At 41.2% G+C, this 19,857-nt stretch overlaps 1 protein-coding gene across 2 annotated transcripts; it reads right to left on the bottom strand.

The window, feature by feature from the left end:
• Window positions 1–1,775: 1,775 nt before the first annotated feature.
• Window positions 1,776–18,564, bottom strand: LOC109040511 (glutathione S-transferase). Of its 2 annotated transcripts, none has more exons than XM_072305178.1 (6): window positions 18,497–18,564; window positions 18,143–18,214; window positions 17,863–18,013; window positions 16,382–16,549; window positions 5,530–5,672; window positions 1,776–2,215 (listed from the first exon to the last, which is right to left on the bottom strand). In XM_072305178.1, exons 3-6 carry the CDS (start codon window positions 17,993–17,995, stop codon window positions 2,048–2,050), a joined length of 612 nt encoding a protein of 203 aa, XP_072161279.1. In that variant the 5' UTR covers window positions 17,996–18,013; window positions 18,143–18,214; window positions 18,497–18,564; the 3' UTR covers window positions 1,776–2,047. The 2 variants fall into 2 exon arrangements, 1 of the variants encoding a protein (XP_072161279.1); XR_011900646.1 differs by lacking the exon at window positions 18,497–18,564 and adding an exon at window positions 4,552–4,694 and having other exon boundaries at window positions 2,078–2,215; window positions 18,143–18,321.
• Between the last annotated feature and the right edge of the window lie 1,293 nt (window positions 18,565–19,857).

The raw sequence follows: 19,857 nt of genomic DNA, 5'->3' as shown, positions 1-19,857 counted from the left end.
TATATATTTATTATTTTGCAAGTGATGGCACACTCTGGTGACAAAGTTTTGTGACAAAATTATTTTTGTCTTGAGAGTCTCCGAAATGTATACATCAAAGTGATCAAATGTCTAACTTATCGGGCAATTAGCTCGCGAAGCCGTCTGTGGTACTGATATAATCAGTAGGAGGACAGCTGAGGACTTCTTTTGCAATGATCAAGTCGCAATACAAGGGCTATTTAAATAGTAACTTTCCCCATTTAATTTCTCTATAAGAATTATCTACAGCTGAAACAACTCTACAGAAATGTTTTCATGGGAAATGTTTTCAGCTTTCTGGCGAGCTACAACTATTCAAATTTGGATGAACGGTTACCAAGATACTGAGATACCCTGCAGATCCAAATAATTGCATCATTAGGTAGAGCAGACATTATTCCCTCACAAAAAATAAGTTTCATCGAATAACCCACCATTAAAGTCTTACCTTATTAGCTTACTGACGAAAGCTTCATTAAAATATTTCATTCAGAATTAATAGGTATGCATTCAGAAGTGCGAAAAAGCGTATGTAGTAGTCATCGGGGCAGCATATGCAGGGTTATCCAAAAGTCACCCACCACCCCTGTAACTTTTCTCCTAATGGAGATAGAAGTTTGAAACTTTGGGAATGTTCCTCGGTTTAAGGTAGCAACTTTTTGGTCCCCCCAAAATTTTGGGGGCGGGGGCTAACTTTTTTTTTCAAATGGCAACCCCTCTTTTGTGATACCTCATTCGAAAGATAATAAAAAAAGACCATTTTTGGCGCAAACCGCAGGTCAAAATGTTGATTTTTGACAAAATGGCGGCCGGTCAAAGTTCAAAATGGCGGAAATTTGGCATCTTCGTTTTGTATCGGCGGATTGGTCTGAAACTCAGAACCCCAGGGTTTTTCGGGACGAGAAAAACGATTCTGGCATTAGTTTTCTAGAATTATCAGTCCTTTTCAAAATAGCGGTGCTTAAAATGACGAAAAAATTAAAACGGCGGAAAAAATGCGAATGGCGATGGTGGAAGCGGATTTTCCGTTATTTTTCCGCCACCATTTTGACGATATGATCAGTGTTTCAAAAATGTAATGAAAGATTAATTTTTTCGAGCCAAAAACCACCAGAGTATTGACTTTTGTGCAAATCTATCGGTAAACAGTCGTGATATGAATTTTCCGTCATTTTTTCGCCACCATTTTAAAGTTTTTAACAATTTCAAAAATCCAATGAAGATTCATTCTTCTCGTACCGAAATACCCCCGGATACCAAGTCTCATGCAAATCCGACGATAAGCAGCGTAAGTATCCACTTCCCGCTTTAAGTCGTCATTTTAAGCACCGCTATTTTGAAAAGGACTGATAATTCTGGAAAACTAATGCCAGAATCGTTTTTCTCGTCCCGGAAACCCTGGGATTCTTAGTTTCAGACCATTCCGCTGATAAAAAACGGAGATGCCTTTCCGCCATTTTGAACTTTGACCAGCCGCCATTTTGTCAAAAATCAACATTTTGACCTGCAGTTTGCGCCAAAAATTGTCTTTTTTTATTATCTTTTGAATGAGGTATCACAAAAGGGGGGTTGCCATTTGAAAAAAAAAGTAGGCCCCCGCCCCCCAAAATTTTGGGGGGACCAAAAAGTTGCTACCTTAAACCGAGGAACATTCCCAAAGTTTCAAACTTCTATCTCAATTAGGAAAAAAGTTACAGGGGTGGTAGGTGACTTTTGGATAACCCTGTATAAATATTAAAAATTATAACAAATCGTTACTTTCAGCATTTATTTATAAAACTAGGAATGTTCAAAAAATGTTGACATCTGATACGTAAACTGAAAATTAAAATTACATGAAAAATATATCTTCAGAAACAGTAAGTACGGAGAAACAGGGAAGGATAGTATAATTAGAATTGATAGAAAAGTAATCATGATTGTTATGGGATTGCATTTAAATGTATATAGGCAAGTGCAAATACATCAAACAATGGTGCTTTGAAGAGAAAGGCTCAATAGTTCTGCAGTAAATGGCAAACATCGTTTAAAATTCGGTTGCTGGTCTCTTGGCAACCCATCCTTTGATTGCTGGCACGGCTAGCACTTTATCTTTAAGGGCCTTAATGCTAGGGTACTTTTCGGTTATGTCAAACTTTGCCATGGAATTCAGATAGTCCAGCAACCCAACAAACCATAAATCTGCCCATGTTAACTGAAAAACGGAAAAAGAAATGGGAATTAAACGTTAGAGAGGCATTAAACTGAAAGTATAGTTGTGGAATTGAGCGCAAGGCAGGTGCTTTTTGGATCCATTGATGACATTCTAACAAACACAACAAAAACGGTCTCATGTTAAATGCATTTTTTGGAGAACTGAGGTGAAGGTCATTATGAAAAGAGGTAGTTCTAAAAGGACTAAGTATGCACAGGACACCAAGAAATTGAGCAGCGGCCACTTTTTTTTTTTCGTATGGTGATCCTAACTATCTCCTGAGTAAGATAAGTTATTAAAACTGCACTGTCTACAGGGTGTTTCAGACCACCCGTACCAGGCCTTTTTCTCGGTTGTTTTAGGTCGTACGAAGTCGAGGACCGCGGAGTTGAATAGGGAATTGACCCCAAGGAATCCGAATTTCGTGGTCCCGAAACCCCCCCATCCCCCCTCGGAGGTAAAAAGGTGGTCACGATGCTAAAAGTCACGGTTCCCGACCAAATTGCGGATTAATCGCATCAGAATTGAAAAGCACGGAAAATTTCACGTGAAATTGACCCCTAAAAATCCAAGGCCCAAAAATGATCCTCTAAAGAGGAGGACAGTACCACCCTCCATAATTTCTCTTTGATCTCAAAATTGACGTAGATTCTCCAGAAAAAGACGGTTTCCCAGGTAATCGACCTCGAGAAATCCAAACTTCATGGTCCCGAAGCTCCTCTAGCGCCCCTTGGGGGGTAAACGGGGGGCCCAATTTTAAAAATCGGGGCTCCTTTCCAAATCGCAGATTGATTGCATCCAAATTGAGGAGCAGAACACTTTTACATCTTAAGTGACCCCCCAGAGTTTTGATGGACCCCCCTGAACGGCAGAAAGTAACCCCTGAGGAGGAAAGCTTCGCCCCCTCCAAAAATTTCTCAAAATTCCTCTTTGGTCGCAAAATTGACGTCTTTTCTCCAGAAAAAGACGGTTTCTGCCCATAAAGGGCGGGTAGCGGAGCTTAAGGTCCATGAAATTCAGAATCCTCAGGGTCGATTACCTGGAAAACCGTCTTTTTCTGAAGAATCGACGTCAATTTTGCGACCAAAGAGGAATCTTGAGAAATTTTTGGAGGGGGCGAGCCTCCCTCCTCAGGGGGTTACTTTCTGTCGTTCAGGGGGGTCAATTAGAACTCTTGGGAGTCACTCAAGATGTAAATGTATTCTGCTCCTCAATTTGGATGCAATCAATTTGCGATTCGGAAAGGAGCCCCGATTTTTAAAATTGGGCCCCCCGTTTACCCCCCCAAGGGGCGCTAGAGGAGCTTCGGGACCATGAAGTTTGGATTTCTAGAGGTCGATTACCTGGGAAACCGTCTTTTTCTGGAGAATCTACGTCAATTTTGAGACCAAAGTGAAATTATGGAAGGGGGTACTGTCCTCCTCTTTAGAGGATCATTTTTGGGCCTTGGATGGGCCGATTATGGATTTTTAGGGGTCAATTTCACGAGAAATTTTCCGTGCTTTTCAATTCTGATGCGATTAATCCGCAATTCGGTCGGGAACCGTGACTTTTAGCATCGTGACCCCCCCCCCTTTACCCCCCAAGGGGAGATGGGGGGGTTTCGGGACCACGAAATTCGGATTCCTTGGGGTCAATTCCCTATTCAACTCCGCGGTCCCCGACTTCTTACGACCTAAAACAACCGAGAAAAAGGCCTGGTACGGGTGGTCTGAAACACCCTGTATATGCCTATCTTCAGAGATTAGGGTTTGAAAAGTGCATTTTTAGGCAGTTTCACACGCATTATCGAGTAGTCAAAAGAAGGTGTTTAAGGAATGAGCACTTCCATCCTCCGTCGTGCCGGCCGAGAAAGTAAGACAGTGCATCAACTCAGTTCAAAACTAAAGGCTCCACATCTTCCACTAGCGACTTGGCCACTTTTCCATACGATAACACGTGCTATATTGCTGAAGAATGCACTTCATAGACTCAATTGTCTTGAGATTGGCCCATAGAAAGTTCGTTTCTATAAGCTCATCCTACTCAGCAGATCGTGATGAACATTACATCAAAAAGTCTTTGCTCGGTATACCCAGCACTGTCCTTTAATAATATAAATTTGGAAATCAGAGCTCTAGAGAGAAATTTTTTGGAGTAACAACACTGACTCTTTTCACAGCTACTGACATTGACCATTTAAGACAATGCCTTAAATAGAATCAAATACATGATTTTCTCAAGATTGAATCAAATACGTGATTTTCTCAAAATTGAACCAAATACGTGATTTTCTCACAGAAATTTTAGTAGAATTATGAAGAATTTTTGTTGAAAAAATCATATTCATGACTTACCATTTTCTCTTCAAGAGAAAGTTTTAAGCACTGTCCTCACTAGCTTCCAAAAATATCAGGGGATATGATTATCCATCCTCTGAGCCATAAAAGGTTTGCCAAGGCCAAGCCAAGATTTGTGACTTGAGAATACTTCTACGCATCTTTAAGACATTTTTGTGAAATTAAGAAATGAACTAACACAGGGAACACACTTTGCCGCTTCTGATGGGACAGATTTTTATTTATTTTTTTCAGAGACTATGAATCAGTTCATTGACCGAAGTGCTTTTTTTCAAGGATGCATAAAAGGAAGGAAGTAAAGAATTCTCAAAAGTTCTACTTATATCATAGATGAAATAAAAAATCCTATTTTAATATGTAAAGTTTTGGGACATCAGTGATTTTGAAGATATGAGTATAGAGATTTTAACAGTTAGGTTAGGTTAGGTTCTGCTGATTCAACAGGTAGCCTCTCATCCTCTTTCAGCACAGCTCTTTTTCTGGGTATCAGGGTTGGGTGCTCCAACACTTTAGAGGCAGACTCCTGGCGTAATGCCCCAAAACTGAGTCTACTCATGCTTTGAAAGACATCAGGCACTTTCATCCCCCCCCCCCCTTTCCCTCTGTCGAAATCAATGCAATTGATAGGATAATTATTAATTAAATTCAAAAATAAATAATGGGAGAAGCAATTTTTAGGAATTTGTTTCGCTGTACCTTCTGTGTTTCCAAGTAAAAGCAAAACTTGTGTTTATGAATTGATCCAATGATTCTGTGAAAGAAATTAGCTCTATCAGAGACGGCAGATCTATATTTTCCCCCTTTTAAGCTATGTACAAAATAAAACAAAGAATAAGGAAACAAGTGACAGAAGCAAACAGTCACCCCATCTCTTACCGATCAACCAAAAGAAAATAATCCAACGACCAAACAGGAAGAATAAAGATAAATGAATAATTCATAACTATCTTCTACTAAATTTTAAATGACACATACCTTTCCATTCACAAAATAACCGCCGTTTTCTTCCACCTGCTTCTCCAGTCTTTCCATGTAGAAGGGAATGGTCTCTTTCACAAGAGGATCGTACTTCTTTACTTTTGTCTCTTCATTTGCATCATAATGATAGGCACCGATGGCTAGAAAATATAAGAAATGACAAAATTGATGACTTTTGGTGACACACGAAGAAAATATGTACGGATATTACCCAAATTGTTAGTTTCTTTTCCTCCTCATTTCAAAACTAATGTGGTTAATGACCTTAGATTAGTTTCAGGGTATGCAGGGTATCCATAAAGTCTCCTCCACCTTCTCTAATTGTTTGCCTAATTGAATCGACGTATGCGAAAACGTCCGATGTCCGAGACAAGTGTTTCAGCATTTGAGTGGACAATTTCGTTGTAATTTAACGACACAAGATGGTTTAAGTCGTAGGAATGTAGAACAATTTTATAAATAATCCCCTAAGTGTAATTAAACATTTACAAAAGAGATCGATCCTATTCATCAGTGTCTTGCGACAAAAGAAACCCACCGCAATTATGAAACCCTGTGAAATACAGTGATTCTTCATTATTCAGAGGGACACCTATGGTTGGCCGTTTGTGCCTAAAAGGAAAAGAATCCCTGTGAAAGAATTATTTCCCTTGTGGGATTTTTTTCCCTTCACGAGCGGGCTTTTTTCCCACGTGTGGGAATTTTTTCCCTTGTGTGTGATATTTTTTCTTGTGTTTTATTTTTTTCTTGTGTGTGATTTTTTTTCTTGTGTTTGATTGTTTTTCTTGCGTGAGAGAATTTTTTGTGTCCTTACTTTTTTCTGCCTTAGTCAGATTTCATGCGTTTGCCAAATTTTGCAAATAAAAAAAGAGCCGTGAACTGTGATCGATATATCTCAAATAATCGATTAATCGACCGGGCTCGATCTGATCGACACTGGAGTTGACGAATACCTCGTCTACAGCGTTGCCGCGTATAATTGTTAATTTCATAGAACACAACCCGGCACGGAGAGAACCCGGCAGTCGTGTCTAACCGGAAGAGCTTGAGGAAGAGAGAGATGAGAGAGAGAGAGAAGTGAACGCAGAGAGAACGGCACGGAGAAATTGAGGTTAGGATACCGAACGACTTCGACTTCCAAAGAATCGATCGCTCGAAGCTCGATGCTAAATAAAGTCAGAGCCGAAAGTTACAGTTTGGCAACAGCCTCTGATTGATAACAAGACGATAACAAGTTCTGCAGAGACAATATCCCCACGAGGAGAAAATCTCACACATGAGGGGAAAAAATCCTACACAAGAAAAAAAATCACCCACGAGAAGAAACATCACGATCAGGTAAAAAAATCACACACAAGAAAAAAAAATCACACACAGGGAAAAAAATTCCCACACATAGGAAAAAAGCCCGCTCGTGAAGGGAAAAAAAATCCCACACGGGAAATAATTCTTTCACAGGGATTTTTTTTCTTTTAGGCACAAACGGCCAACCATAGTCACCCATTCCGGAACATTTTTCTTCCATTCACGCAGTAGGTACATGTTCCAAGTATACAGGGTGTCCCAAAAGTCCGTAACCCCCCCCCCCCCCCCCTTGTAACTTTTGAACGGTTAGAGATAGAAAAACAAAACTTTGGGAATGCTTCTATCTCATGGGGGACCATCTTCTGGGGGGGGGGGGGGGTCAACATTTTTGTCCCAACCTAAGGGGTGGGGGGGCCTTAACTTTGTTTTTCAAACGATAACCCCTATCTTGTGATACATCATTGGAAAGTACATTAAAAACTAAGGATTTTGGTGCAAACCGCAGATCAATATCTTAATTCTTGACAGAGTTATGATAGGTCAAAGGTCAAATTTTACCTATTTTCAAAAAATCATAACTCCGTCCCAAATTATCGCAGAGAAAAAAATAAAACGGGACAATTCAGCAAATTGTAAGCACTTTTAGGTAAAAATCACAGAAATCACCTCAAACTAATTTAAAGGGGGGGGGGTCGGACCCCCAAATATGTCAGTTCAAAGGTCATACGATTTTCCCGCGAAATGAGCCGATTTTCCCTAACTTTGCCTCAAAGTATCTTGGTAAGTTCAAAATTAGTTCAACATCGCGTTTTCAAGTCGCCAAATATAAGCGGAAGTTAAAAAAACCAAATTTAGACGGTCAAATGTAATCACCTTAATTTCGTTTTTTTAACTTCTGCAACCCATAGGCTAAGACCAGCCAGACTGACCGATCCTTGCTACAATCGAGTACCCCGATCTAAGAATATATGTAAAAATTCTTATACTCTCCGGTTAGATAATTCACTGCTGGCTCTTGGACTAGGTGATCCCCGGGCCCAATTTGTATTGCCACCAGTGACGACCCTTCACCTCGAACTCAATTCGAGTACGACCGGGACAAGTTCTACAGGACTGTGGGCTCTCGTAAGACCCAATGTAAGAATCCGTGGGTAGTTACGATACTGGGAGGCGGGATACGATGTTTGGAAAATCAGACGCAGAAAACAACATAATCTTGTAAATGGACCCTCGAGACGGCGACTCAGCACGCCCGAGATCGCTGCCCCGTTGTCTCGTGCCTTGCTGAATCCAACCTTCGAAATTTCGTCCGAGGATTAGGCAGCTAGAGTGCTATTTTTTATTTTTTCGAAAAAATTGTTGCAGTTTACATTTGTAGATTCGTAGATTTGTAAATTTGTAGATTCGATTACATTTGTGGATCGTAGAATCTTAAATCTACAAAGGTAATAAAAAAAAAACAGCCATGTCCACTGAAAAATTGAGTCATACAGGGTGTCCCAAAAGTTCGTAACCCCCTGGTAACTTTTTAACGATTAGAGATAGAAAAACGGAACTTTGGGAATGTTTCTATCTCAAAGGGGAACATCTTCTGGGAGGGGGGGGGGGGGGTCAAAATTTTGTCCCAACCTAAGGGGGGGGCCCTCAACTTTGTTTTTCAAAGGTAACCCCTACCTTCTGATACATCCTTGGAAAGCACATTAAAAACTAAGAATTTTGGAACAAACCGGAGGTCCAGATCTTAATTTTTGACCGAGTTATGATAGGTCAATGATCAAGTTTGACCTATTTTCCATTTTTTGACCATAACTTCGGTTCAAATTACTGTAGAGAAAAAAATAAAACAGCAAATTGTAAGCGCGTTTAAGTAAACAAACCAATTTCAAGGGGGGGGGGGGGTCGGACTCCCAATTACGTCAGTTCAATGGTCATACGATTTGCCCGCGAAATGAGCCAATTTTTCCTGACTTTGCCTCAACATATCTCGGTAAGTTCAAAATTAGTTCTACATTGCGTTTTCAAATCCTCAAAGGGCAGTCGGCAAGTTAAAAAAAACGGCGTTTTTTTTCTTCTACGCCCCCATGGGATCTCTGGCCAGGAAACTCCTAAGGTGCGGAATCAGGGTCTTGAACCACACATCAGCGCCCATATCACTCTCTAGCCTCACCGTCCAGCTCTCGAAGATGTCCTCCCTAATCTGCGGCTTGGGTTCGCCCCCATGCTGCCTGCATCTGGAATCTGCATAGAGATCCGCTGGTGGGATGCCACTAAAGATATCTAGGATGTTGTTAGGGACAGTAAGGTATGCGGCGCAGATGCTTCGCTTAAGAGGTCTGTAAGTTTTGGTAATTATGTCACAGTACTTCTTTATTTTGATTACCTCAGCCCATATGGGCGCGCCATAGAAGAGGGGTGAATATGCCGCGGTTAAGATTAGCTTCCTTTTTTTGGAGGAAGGGCCTTTGATGTTGGGCAGTAGGGGAATTGGCAAAGCTTGAACTCTCTTAGCCTTTTCACAGGCCTTATAGGTACACGTAATTCCTAAAGGTAAGTTCTGTATCCAGCCATACCTATGCCAAGGTACCTGTTTGTTGGGGAGGGTTTGATGAGGCAGTCTGGTTACACGTACAGATATTCTCTTCCTCTTTTTTCGGCCCTCCAGGAAGCATGCCTCGGTTTTGCTTGGCTCCAAGCTAAGGTTTTTTGGAGCCATTTCCTCATTATTTTCCTAGGTTACTGTCTTGGTTTTGCTCCGTCGCTCATTCGGGGTTTCCGCCTAAATTATTACTGATAGATCATCAGCGTACCCAAGTTTTTCGCACATAATCGTGTGGATCTTTTCAATAACCGAGTCATAGCAGACATTAAACAAAAAAGGGCCAAGAATTGATCCCTGAGGGACCCCGGGCGCATATTCCCGAACCCCGCGTGAAATGTGAAAAATCTAGCCTGTCCTCCAAATCCTTAGCGGCTGCCGTCTGAGCCCTGCCTTGGTCGGCATGGGGCTCTTCAGCAAATGACCTTGAGCACTTCGACCATGCTTTCTCCTTTCTCCCGTCTCGCCGTCTGATTGTCTTCAACCCACATGAATAGGGGTGACTTCGCGGTGCACTCTTTTTGTTTTTCCGAAAGCATCGCCTTCCTCCTCAAAACTAGAGTACCTGTTTAGCGAGAGTATGGACAGATATGAAACTCCGCAAATCCATCAGGCCTTAACCGATGCTTCTGCGAATAAAGTTAGGGCCCAGAAATGCAGCCAACCTATGAATATCAATTTTTCAGAACGATTTACTAGTACTATTGTTACGAACCGTCATTTATAAAGCACGTATTCGACTCAGTTTTTGCATAAATTTACTCATGTTTGCGGAAAAACGCTTATTTCTATACATTCTTGGTCAGAATTGGAATTTGCCGACTCTGCAGACTGGCCGTGAAATTTCGTGTGTTAGAAGTTGGTTGGAAGGATGGCTGCACTTTTGGGCCCTAAGACCTCCATGAAGCGATCTGTCCATTCTCTCGCTATACAGGTACTCTACTCAAAACAAGCCCTTCGCAGAGTTGTCACATGTTGAGTGTATTTCTAAATGCACCATTGACTTGTTCAGGAAACCCTGTCTCTTTCGAAATGGATTTCAAATACCAAACATCAATCATATTGATGCGGTTGGCGTGTTGCTTCAAATTTTTTAGTGCCCCAGGGATGTTCGTGTCGAACTGCACAGATTTACTCGGGGTATTTGTCCATTTACCGATATGGACAACGAAAACAGTCAAAATGCGCCTAACTCGTCAATGGTACCATTGGTACCTTTAACAAGATTGATCACAGCGAAAGTCTCAAGGGCTTTAGGTGTCCTCGTCCTCGCTCCGCGGCCTCAACGCCACCCCCGCGGGACCGTCTTTTTAAAGGATGACAGTGCATTGTTCTTTAGGAATGTGCTAGCTAGCATAATACTAAGGCGCGCATAATTAGTTGAGTGTCAAGATAATACTGCTGAGTGTAGAATTAGTATAATGCCAGTGTAATGCTAGCATTGCACTCGTGAGTGTATAGCTAGTATAATGCTAGCATTACACTCGTGAGCGTATAGCTAGAATAATGCTGGCATTACACTCGTGAGTGTATAGCTAGTATAATGCTAGCATTTTACTCGTGAGGTCCGTATGGGGGACTGTTGTCACAGGTATAGTAATTGTTTCCCCACAGGTTATAGTAATTCTGCGGACCCCAGCTGGTAGCGCATGCCTTAAAGGGGATAGTGGAGATGGTCACCGGACTCTGTATGAACCACCTGCTAAGGGCAGACAGGGCTCTCAGCTGAAGTGATTGCAACCTGTCTAGGAGAGGCAACTCCAAAATCAAACCCTGGTCCTCCAGGTTAGGGGTTGAGTCATCGGGCTGACTCCCCGGTACTTGTAAAAGGTTTTACTGTCAATAGACCTAACGTAACAAGCCTCAGTACCACTGGAAACAAACGGACACGTCGACAAAAATTAAGAAAACGGACATTGATATTTGGGACGTGGAATGTCCAAGGCATTTCGAATAAGCTACCGGAAGTGATATCGGAGATCCAGTAGCTTGAATTGGATGTCGCTGTTCTTACTGAGACCAAGAAGAAAGGGCACGGGTCAGAGAATTACGGTGACAATGATCTATTCTACAGCGGCGTGGCCAAAGATCAGCGTGCTCAGCAAGGAGTAGCAATACTCATGCGGAAAAGCCTACGTAAGTTTGTGGGCACCTGGGAAGCCGTCAACCAGCGACTTATCAGAATGAACCTCAACCTATACGGACATAAGATCACGCTGCTCGGAGTGTGCTGTGTAAATGATGATCCCACTGTCGCGTGTAAGGACCAATTTTTTGAAGATATGAATGATGAAATTCTGAACGTTGGTGCTGGCAGGGAGGTCATTCTTATGGGTGATTTGAACAGCAGAACGGGACGAAGAGTCAACTGTAAAGTTGTCGTTTGGAGAGGACGCTGTTTATGATAACGGTGATCGGCTCATCTCAATTTGTACTTAATGTGAGATGAGAAACTTGAATGGCTTTTTCCAACACAAAGACATCCATAAGTATACCTGGGTCCAGCCAACGCGAGGATTGAAATCCATCATCGATTATGTGATTGTTAAGCACTCTAATAAGCTGAAATTGCAGCAGGTTAGAGTGTGCAGGGGACTCTCTTGCGGCAGTTACCATCATTTCCTCCAAGCCGATATAGCGTTTCCCGTTAAAGGAACTAAGGATGTAGAGCAAGTGCCTGAACAACAGCAGGGACAGGGGATGCAAGAGCGTGAGGTAAGATACAACATCGAAAATTTGGAGCACCCTGGTGTCAAGGCTCTGTATCGGAAACGCTTGGATGAGAAGTTGGGGGATGGGCTTTCGGGTACCACTGAAGAGCAATATCATTTCATTAAAGATTGTATCCACTCTGCAGCTAAAGAAGCCCTAGGTATTAGTAAAACCAGTAATAAAAACCAGCATCCTTACTGGTGGGATGAATAAATTGAAGACAAGATAAATCTTAAGAGGCAAAAACATCTTATATTTTTGTCGTCTAAAAAGGCTGAAGATAAAGTTGCTTACAGGTGCTCAGTCTAAAGTTAGAAGCCTCATAACACGGAAGAAGAATGAAGCTTGGGAAAGCAACTGTTCTAAAATTAACACCTACCTAGGGGGGAGAAAAAGTGCTGAGAGCTGGAAGTTAATTAAAGGTTCACGTAGAGACATGAAGCGCGACATCGTTTCTCCGATATCACTTAAAAAACTGGAGGATTGTTTTAAAGATCTTTTGACGGAAAGGCGCCCAGAGTTTCGAGACAGCAGCACGGACGACAAAAGAATGAACAACTTGGAGATTCACACTTGTGACATAATTAAAGCGGTTAAAGAGCTAATTAATGACAAAGAACCGGGTCCTGGTGGGATTCCTGTCGAGTTGGTTAAGTACGGGACTGCCAAGCTCTTTGAGTGCCTCAGGAAACTGATGCAACAATGCATCAGGGGTGACGAGGTACCAAGGGAGTGGAAGGAGTCCTGGATCAAGGCCATCTACAAAAAGAAGGGAAGGAAGGACGACTGTAACAACTACCGGGGGCTCTCAGTGACCGGGACAATAAGCAAAGTGTACAGGAAGATACTGAAAGCGAAGATCGAGGACGAATGGCAGGATCACGAAGCAGAGGAGCAGGCTGGTTTTAGAGCTGGCAGGTCTACGATAGATCACCTCTTTGTTATTGTCCAGGTCATTGAGAAGAAAATGGCCGTAGCTCAGGAGCTGCATTTAATTTTCGTGGATCTCCAGAAAGCGTACGATAGTGTGCCGTTGGTGAAACTTTGGGAGGCCTTGGAAAAATCGAATTTTAACGGAGGGTTGATTGATGCTGTCACGCGATTTTATAAAGGGAGTTTTACCAAAATTAAGTAACATGGGGGGTTGTCAGCGGGATTTTATGTGACTAAGGGCTTAAAACAGGGATGTTGTTTGTCACCAACATTATTTAAAATTTACCTCGAGTGTGTGCTAAAGGAATGGAAAAGGAAGTGTTCTGGTATGGGTGTCCCCTTGGGTGATTTTGAAACTCTATTCACTCTGTGCTTTGCTGATGACCAGGTTGTGGTTGCTCAAGATCAAGATGACACGGAGTACATGATGCGCAAGTTAGTAGAAGAATATCAGAAGTGGGGTTTGGAAGTCAACATATCCAAATCTGAGAAGATGACTTTTGGCGGTGATCAGCAAAATGACATCGTGTTCGACGTCATGACCAAACAACTTGTTTGGTATGGTCATGTCAATAGGATGATGGAAGAGAGGCTGCCAAAAAAGATGCTTGATTGGGTTCCTCCTGGGAGGAGACGTAGGGGACGCCCAGTGAGAGGTTGGCGACAGGGGGTGTTGAGTGAGATGAGGGAGTGTCAACTCCCTGATGACCTATGGGAAGACCGAGCTTTGCGGCGATTAGGGGTCGTAAGGTGCCAAAGAGCGGTATAAAAGCAACTTATATGTATGTATCATACTCGTGAGTGTATGACTAGTGTAATGCTAACATAATGAAATTCTGTGTGCAAATCACATTAAGTTAGCTATACACTCACGAGTGTAATGCTAGCATTACACTCATTTTTAGCAGGGTTATAGTTTTTGTGGGTAGCGTACCTGCACAGCCCTCTGTGGACACTCATGTAAAATTAAATTTCATTTTGTAGCTCAGATAAGTGATAATGACGAAAAATCTTTGAAAAGAGGAAACAGGTCCAGAAGATTCTAGCCAAAGACTCACTCCCCGTTACGAGAGAAACGTCTATAAACTCAATCTTCAATCAGGAGTTAATATTAATTTGATGATACAAATATTTCAATGTTTATAAAGTATGTGATTCAAATCCATTTGAAGTGTGGGTCTCGCCCGTAATCCTGAATTCAAAATACCCAGACAAAATCCACTGCCATCTTTGTCCTAAAAATGAAACCGTTGACGTACCAATTAGGTTTGTTTTTGGCTGCTCGGTTGACTGTCTTATACACCATGTTGAATTGATTCCTTAGAAACCGACTATCCTCGTCCTAATTTAATTCGTTACCTTCCGGCCAGTATCTTTCAAGTTTCACAAGCGTCATGCGACGTTTCAAAACTTCCGTCACTTAATTTCATCTTTTTACAGAGAAATTTTTCAACGAAGCTTTCCAAAAAATTCACAGAATTTTATCGGTAGCACAAAGAAAATTGAGTGAATTTTTTGGACAGCTCAGTCGAACAATTTCTCTGTAAAAAAATAAAAAGGTGGCGGAAATTTTGAAATGCCGCATGATACTTGAGATACTTTGGCCATAAGATGACGAATTGTTGCTCCTGGTGCTTTATTAATTTTACCACTGGCGTTGCATTAAGATCGCTCTATCATTTGTTTCTAAATCATTGCTTTAAGCGACCGCCATTTTGAAATAGTCGGGTGTTTTCTAAATATCTTACGCCAAATTCGTTTTCCTCCAGTCAAAATAATCCCAAATACAAAGTTTTGGGTAAATACATCGGCAAATTGTGTGGACCATTTCCACCATTTAGAAATTTAACCTGCAGCCTGATTGTTGAAATTGTTCGTTTATCGGGACGACATAGATGACATTGGTTAAAAGGCGGAGCGTGATTGGTCGGCTATGTCTTATCGCTGCTTTGTCGTACCTTTGTCAGGTGAAATGGACGACATACTGTCGGAAACTTAAGAGGTACCGTTAGTTTGTCGTGACCTCAACCCAACAAAGCAGCGATCAGACATAGTCGACCAATCACGCTCCACCTTTTAACCTATGTCTTCTATGTCGTCCCGACAAACACAAAATTTCAACAATCAGGTTGCAGACGTAATTTTTGAGCGGTTAGAGATGACCTCGAGTTTTTCGAAAAATGTCCTTTCTCAATGTTCTTTTACTTAAAGGAGGTTTCACAAGGGAAGTCTTTCTATTAAGAAAAGGGGTGGAGTCTTCCCCCTCCTCCCCTGAAAATTTTAGGGGGCCAAGAAGTAGTTTCCTTTAACCCAGGATTATCCCCCCCCCCCCCCCCAGTTTCAAATCTTTAGCTCGATTAGATAAACAGTCAGAGCCCTCCTTGGAAGGGTACTATATGGATACCTGGTATAAATACTAACAAAAGATAGAGCCAGAGTTTAACTTATTTTTCCAATGGTCAATAGTACTCATTTTTTAAAATTTATTATCTGAGAGCATTAAGTGAAGTAAGCTTCTACGGAAACTGTTTAGATTTTTTTACCCTAGATTGCAAAGAAAACCTGTTTTGAAAGTGCCAAAGCGGGGTCATTTAAAACAATATTTTTGGTAAGCTCTGATTACAAAGCCAAGCAGGGGAAACTATGTTTACTGACTGGCTGAACTCAGCTTGAGGCATCGCCTTCCTATGTCAACTGAACAATCAGCTTTTGATAGGTAGGTCCGATTTAGATCAGCTTTTTCTCTCCTTCGAAACTTGTCTTGGAACTTCTTAACAATCTTTATGGTTTTTTTCACGAAACTTTACAGACGATATGCTTCACTGTAACCCGGGAAAAATTCCTTGCCACTACTCCATTCTTCCTAGTACTTAATAATAATTTACTCTTTCAGGCTGCTGATTTTGAACTTTGCAAAGATCAAAAATGTTTTGGTGAGGTTTTAGGTAGAGGTTAGATTATTAGACTAAGGTATAGGAAAATTTAGACTGCACGGCCTTGTTCTATATTAGCTTTAATTTTTGTTTCATGTCCTTGGCAATTTTCGATTGATTTTAACTAAAGTTTGTCGTAATTTACATCAAGTAGGCTAGTTTTCTAGAGAGAAAATTCAATTTTATCAGGCAATACATCAGCTTTGAAAACAATTGAGGGAAAGATTTAATTTTGCATAATTCTCTCATTTTGAGTGGATGAGGAAAAAAATTTGGAAAAGACCATTCAATTCACATGCTCCCTCTCTGACCGAATTATTACTATTATCTCTAATTGAATTATTCTGAAATTTTGATGTTCCAAACGCACCTGATCTTAGGTCATCAATGGTACCAACTGTTGCGTCAATTAGCAAATTTTCCCAGTCATCTTCGCCAGCTATACCTGATTTCTTAGCATAGTATCGACAAATGGCGGTCGATTGGGTCACAACTTTCCCATCAATTTCCAAGATTGGCAGTTTCCCAAAAGGAGTTTCTGTAAAAGAAATAACTGGAATAAGTAACATTGACTACTTTCAGCATTGAGAATGAGCCTATAAAATTTAAAAAAAAATAAAATTTGTGGGTTAAAATTTGGCCACGTAAAAAACATCGACAAAGTTACGGGAAAAGAATACCTTCGCCAGTATTTTTACCAATAAAATGACACATGACATTCTCAAGGCTGCCGTGATAGCGAAGAGAGCAGTACAAGCAAAAATGAAGTTTTGAGAAAACAGGCTCAGAAGCTTCTGACCGGAAAAATATATTGAAAGAATTCTACATGCTTTGTCAAATTGCCACTAATTGTCCGAAATACTCCCAGAAATCGCTAGGATGATTACAAATTGACCGATTATCTTTCAATTACAAAAAATGGGTATTTTTCATGTTTATACTAAGTTATTGTTAGACAAGACAGCCATAAGTACTATCTCCTGCAGGCTTTCATGGTTGCGTTTTGGACACACAACAAACGGAACCGTATATCTTTTTATGTTGAAAAGTTATAAACACTTTTCAGTTACTTTATGCCCACCCTGTAGAAGCCCATATGAAATATTCACATTTTATCCCATAACCTAAGAGCCTTGCTTGAAGTATTCCCTGACTTTCCTCATGAACTCTTTTTTTCTAGACTCTGCATTTTGATGATTTTGTTAGAAATTTGAAATAATTTCTATGTAACAATACAATTTGTATGATTAATTACATTTTCATGAATTTTATATGACTGCAGGCTGTCATGTTGGTAAGATACATCACAAGAACTGTTGGCGTGATATTTTCACAGTTTGTACAGGGCCCAAATTTTTGGAAACTTTGGAAGTCATTTTCTCAGCTAAAATTTGATAGAGTGATAAATGGAAAAGAGTGGGTATTCTCAATTTTTACATAATTTCCAAGAATGAATTAAAGAAAATACTGCCCCATTTGGCACCAGGACCAATCCACACAGGTCAGTCATTGCGCAGCTTTTTTGAAATCCACTCCCCCGCCCGGCCCTAACTCGCAGCACTCAATGCTACGTCACAATGGGTGCTCTCATAAGAAATACATTGCAGGCACTCAATACTACGTCACTACGCAGTAGAGTTCTAAAACTCGTCCTCGGGAATGACTGACCTGTGTGGATTGGTCTTGTTTGGCACATTGCTTCTTTGACTATATCACTTTAAAGACTGACATATAACTAGGAAGTTATCATTATTGCTGCACAGAAATGTACTCAAATTTTTGACTCTTCGAACCGAAAGTAAGTGAGATTTTTGCACAGTTTAACAACTAAGGAATACTATACACACTTACTTGGTTTCATTGCGGGCCAATCATCTCTGATAATTCGATTGTCAATGAATTCTTCACCAGCGTAGGAAAGTACAAAGCGAATCGGTTCTGCAAGAGCTTTGATAGGGAAGTAAGATAATTTTGGAGGTGCCATGCTGCGTCACTGTAAAAACTGAGCAAAGTACAAAAATGAGTGGACTAAAACTTTGTGATTCCGCAATCTGCAGATCCAAAATCTATAAATATATCGACGGTGTAAGTTGGCAAACACATAACTCGATTATTGACGGTTTTGAATTACCTGCAGAAATGAAGTGTAGTGGATACCCTTTACCTACTAGCAAAGTATTTCAGTCGAAAAAAATCTGGGAGTCACCTAAAAACGTATAACTCAGAACACATTTTAATTTATCGCGGCGTTAATTCCAGTGTTTACTTTTTTCAGTCTTAACTCAAGGCGGATAAAGAATGGTGGTCGCATTTCGTACCCTCTGGACGTCACACGGTATCTGGTACATCGGGTACATGGGCTGGCCGAGGCCGGGGGGGCCGACTCAACCTCGGATTGCACGGCAAAACCCGTACCCTCCTGACGTCACAACGCTTCAAGATGGCAGCCAAAATCGAAATGCGACCACCATTCTTTATCCGCCTTGGTCTTAACTGAAGTGAGCTAACTGGACTAAAGATACCTACAACGGGCCTCAACTACAATGGTCCCACTACCCGGTTACAGTGCTCCGCCGCAAACTAGGTCCGGTACATAGAGAAAGAAAAGGAGGTGTTTGCATTTCGGGCATCTTGGAATTTTTTGATGACTTGATGACGTAGCGACGTCCCCTTCACGCTGAACGTCGCTGTGACGACCTACGTCATAAAGTCGTCAAAAAATTCCAAGATGCCCGAAATGCAAACACCTCCTTTTTTTTCTCTATGGGTCCGGTATGGCTACCTGGGATCTTGAATGGGCGTTCGATTCAGGGTTCTAACTTCTTCTGCTAACTCACATACTCTTCCTTCATCCAAATATTCATTCATATTCTGACTATTCTGGACTACGCCACCGAGCAAATATTGGGTGATATTATCATACTATTATTATTATTATTATACTATTTTTTTTATTAATTTTTTTTTCATTTTTTTGTCTCACAAGATTTCTCCTGGTATTGAGAACCCGATACGAGTTAAGGCCTTAAGGACAAAGGTTTTGTGTCCTGTACATGCCAAAACCATTAAAAATTTAAAAAGTTATTATTCTTTCATTTCTTTAATGCTATAAATCACGAGGAGGGGGGACAAAAGCGGAATATCACCAATCATCGGGGAGAGGGCAAGGGGGGGGGGGAGGAGGGGCCTCAGGTGATGTGCAAAAGATATGTGCGCGGATATTCGTACCCACCACTCAAACCAATATGCTCAGAGAACAAAAATCCGTTGTTAACGTGAAAATTCTTGAGAAAATTACGGTTTTCCCGAGCAGCCTCGTATCAATGCCCTATTACCTACTACGCATCGGAGGGGTTTCCGGGAAAACTGAGGATATGTGCAAAAGATTAGTGAGCGGATATTCGTACCCACCACTCAAAGCGATATGCTCCGAGGAAAAAAAACCGTTGTTAACGTATAAATTCTCGAGACAATAATGGTTTTCCCGAGCAACCTCTTATCAATGCCCTATTACCTACTATGAATCCGAGAGCTTTTCCGGGAAAACTGGGGTGATGTGCATATTATTTGTGCGCGGATATTTGTACCCACCACTCAACGCAATATGCTCCGAGGAAAAAAATTCGTGGCTAACGTGAAAATTCTTAAGAAAATTACGGTTTTCCCGAGCAGCCTCGTATCAATGCCCTATTCCCTACTATGAATCCGAGAGCTTTTCCGGGAAAACTAGGGTGATGTGCATATTATTTGTGCGCGGATATTTGTACCCACCACTCAAAGCAATATGCTCCGAGGAAAACAATTCGTGGTTAACATGAAAATTCTTGAGAAAATTACGGTTTTCCC

Source organism: Bemisia tabaci, chromosome 1, assembly GCF_918797505.1.
Source record: "Bemisia tabaci chromosome 1, PGI_BMITA_v3".
Taxonomy (NCBI): domain Eukaryota; kingdom Metazoa; phylum Arthropoda; class Insecta; order Hemiptera; family Aleyrodidae; genus Bemisia; species Bemisia tabaci.
The sequence above is the reverse complement of the archived record's forward strand: the minus strand, read 5'-3'. Positions and strand labels throughout refer to the sequence as shown.

Coding starts and splice junctions, on each gene's coding strand:
- LOC109040511 (XM_072305178.1), bottom strand. CDS start 17,995: ATGGCACCTCCAAAATTATCTTACTTCCCTATCAAAGCTCTTGCAGAA. Junction 16,550..17,862: donor TTGGCCCGCAATGAAACCAA/GTAAGTGTGTAT, acceptor TTTCTTTTACAG/AAACTCCTTTTGGGAAACTG. Junction 5,673..16,381: donor CATTGATGACCTAAGATCAG/GTGCGTTTGGAA, acceptor TATATTTTCTAG/CCATCGGTGCCTATCATTAT.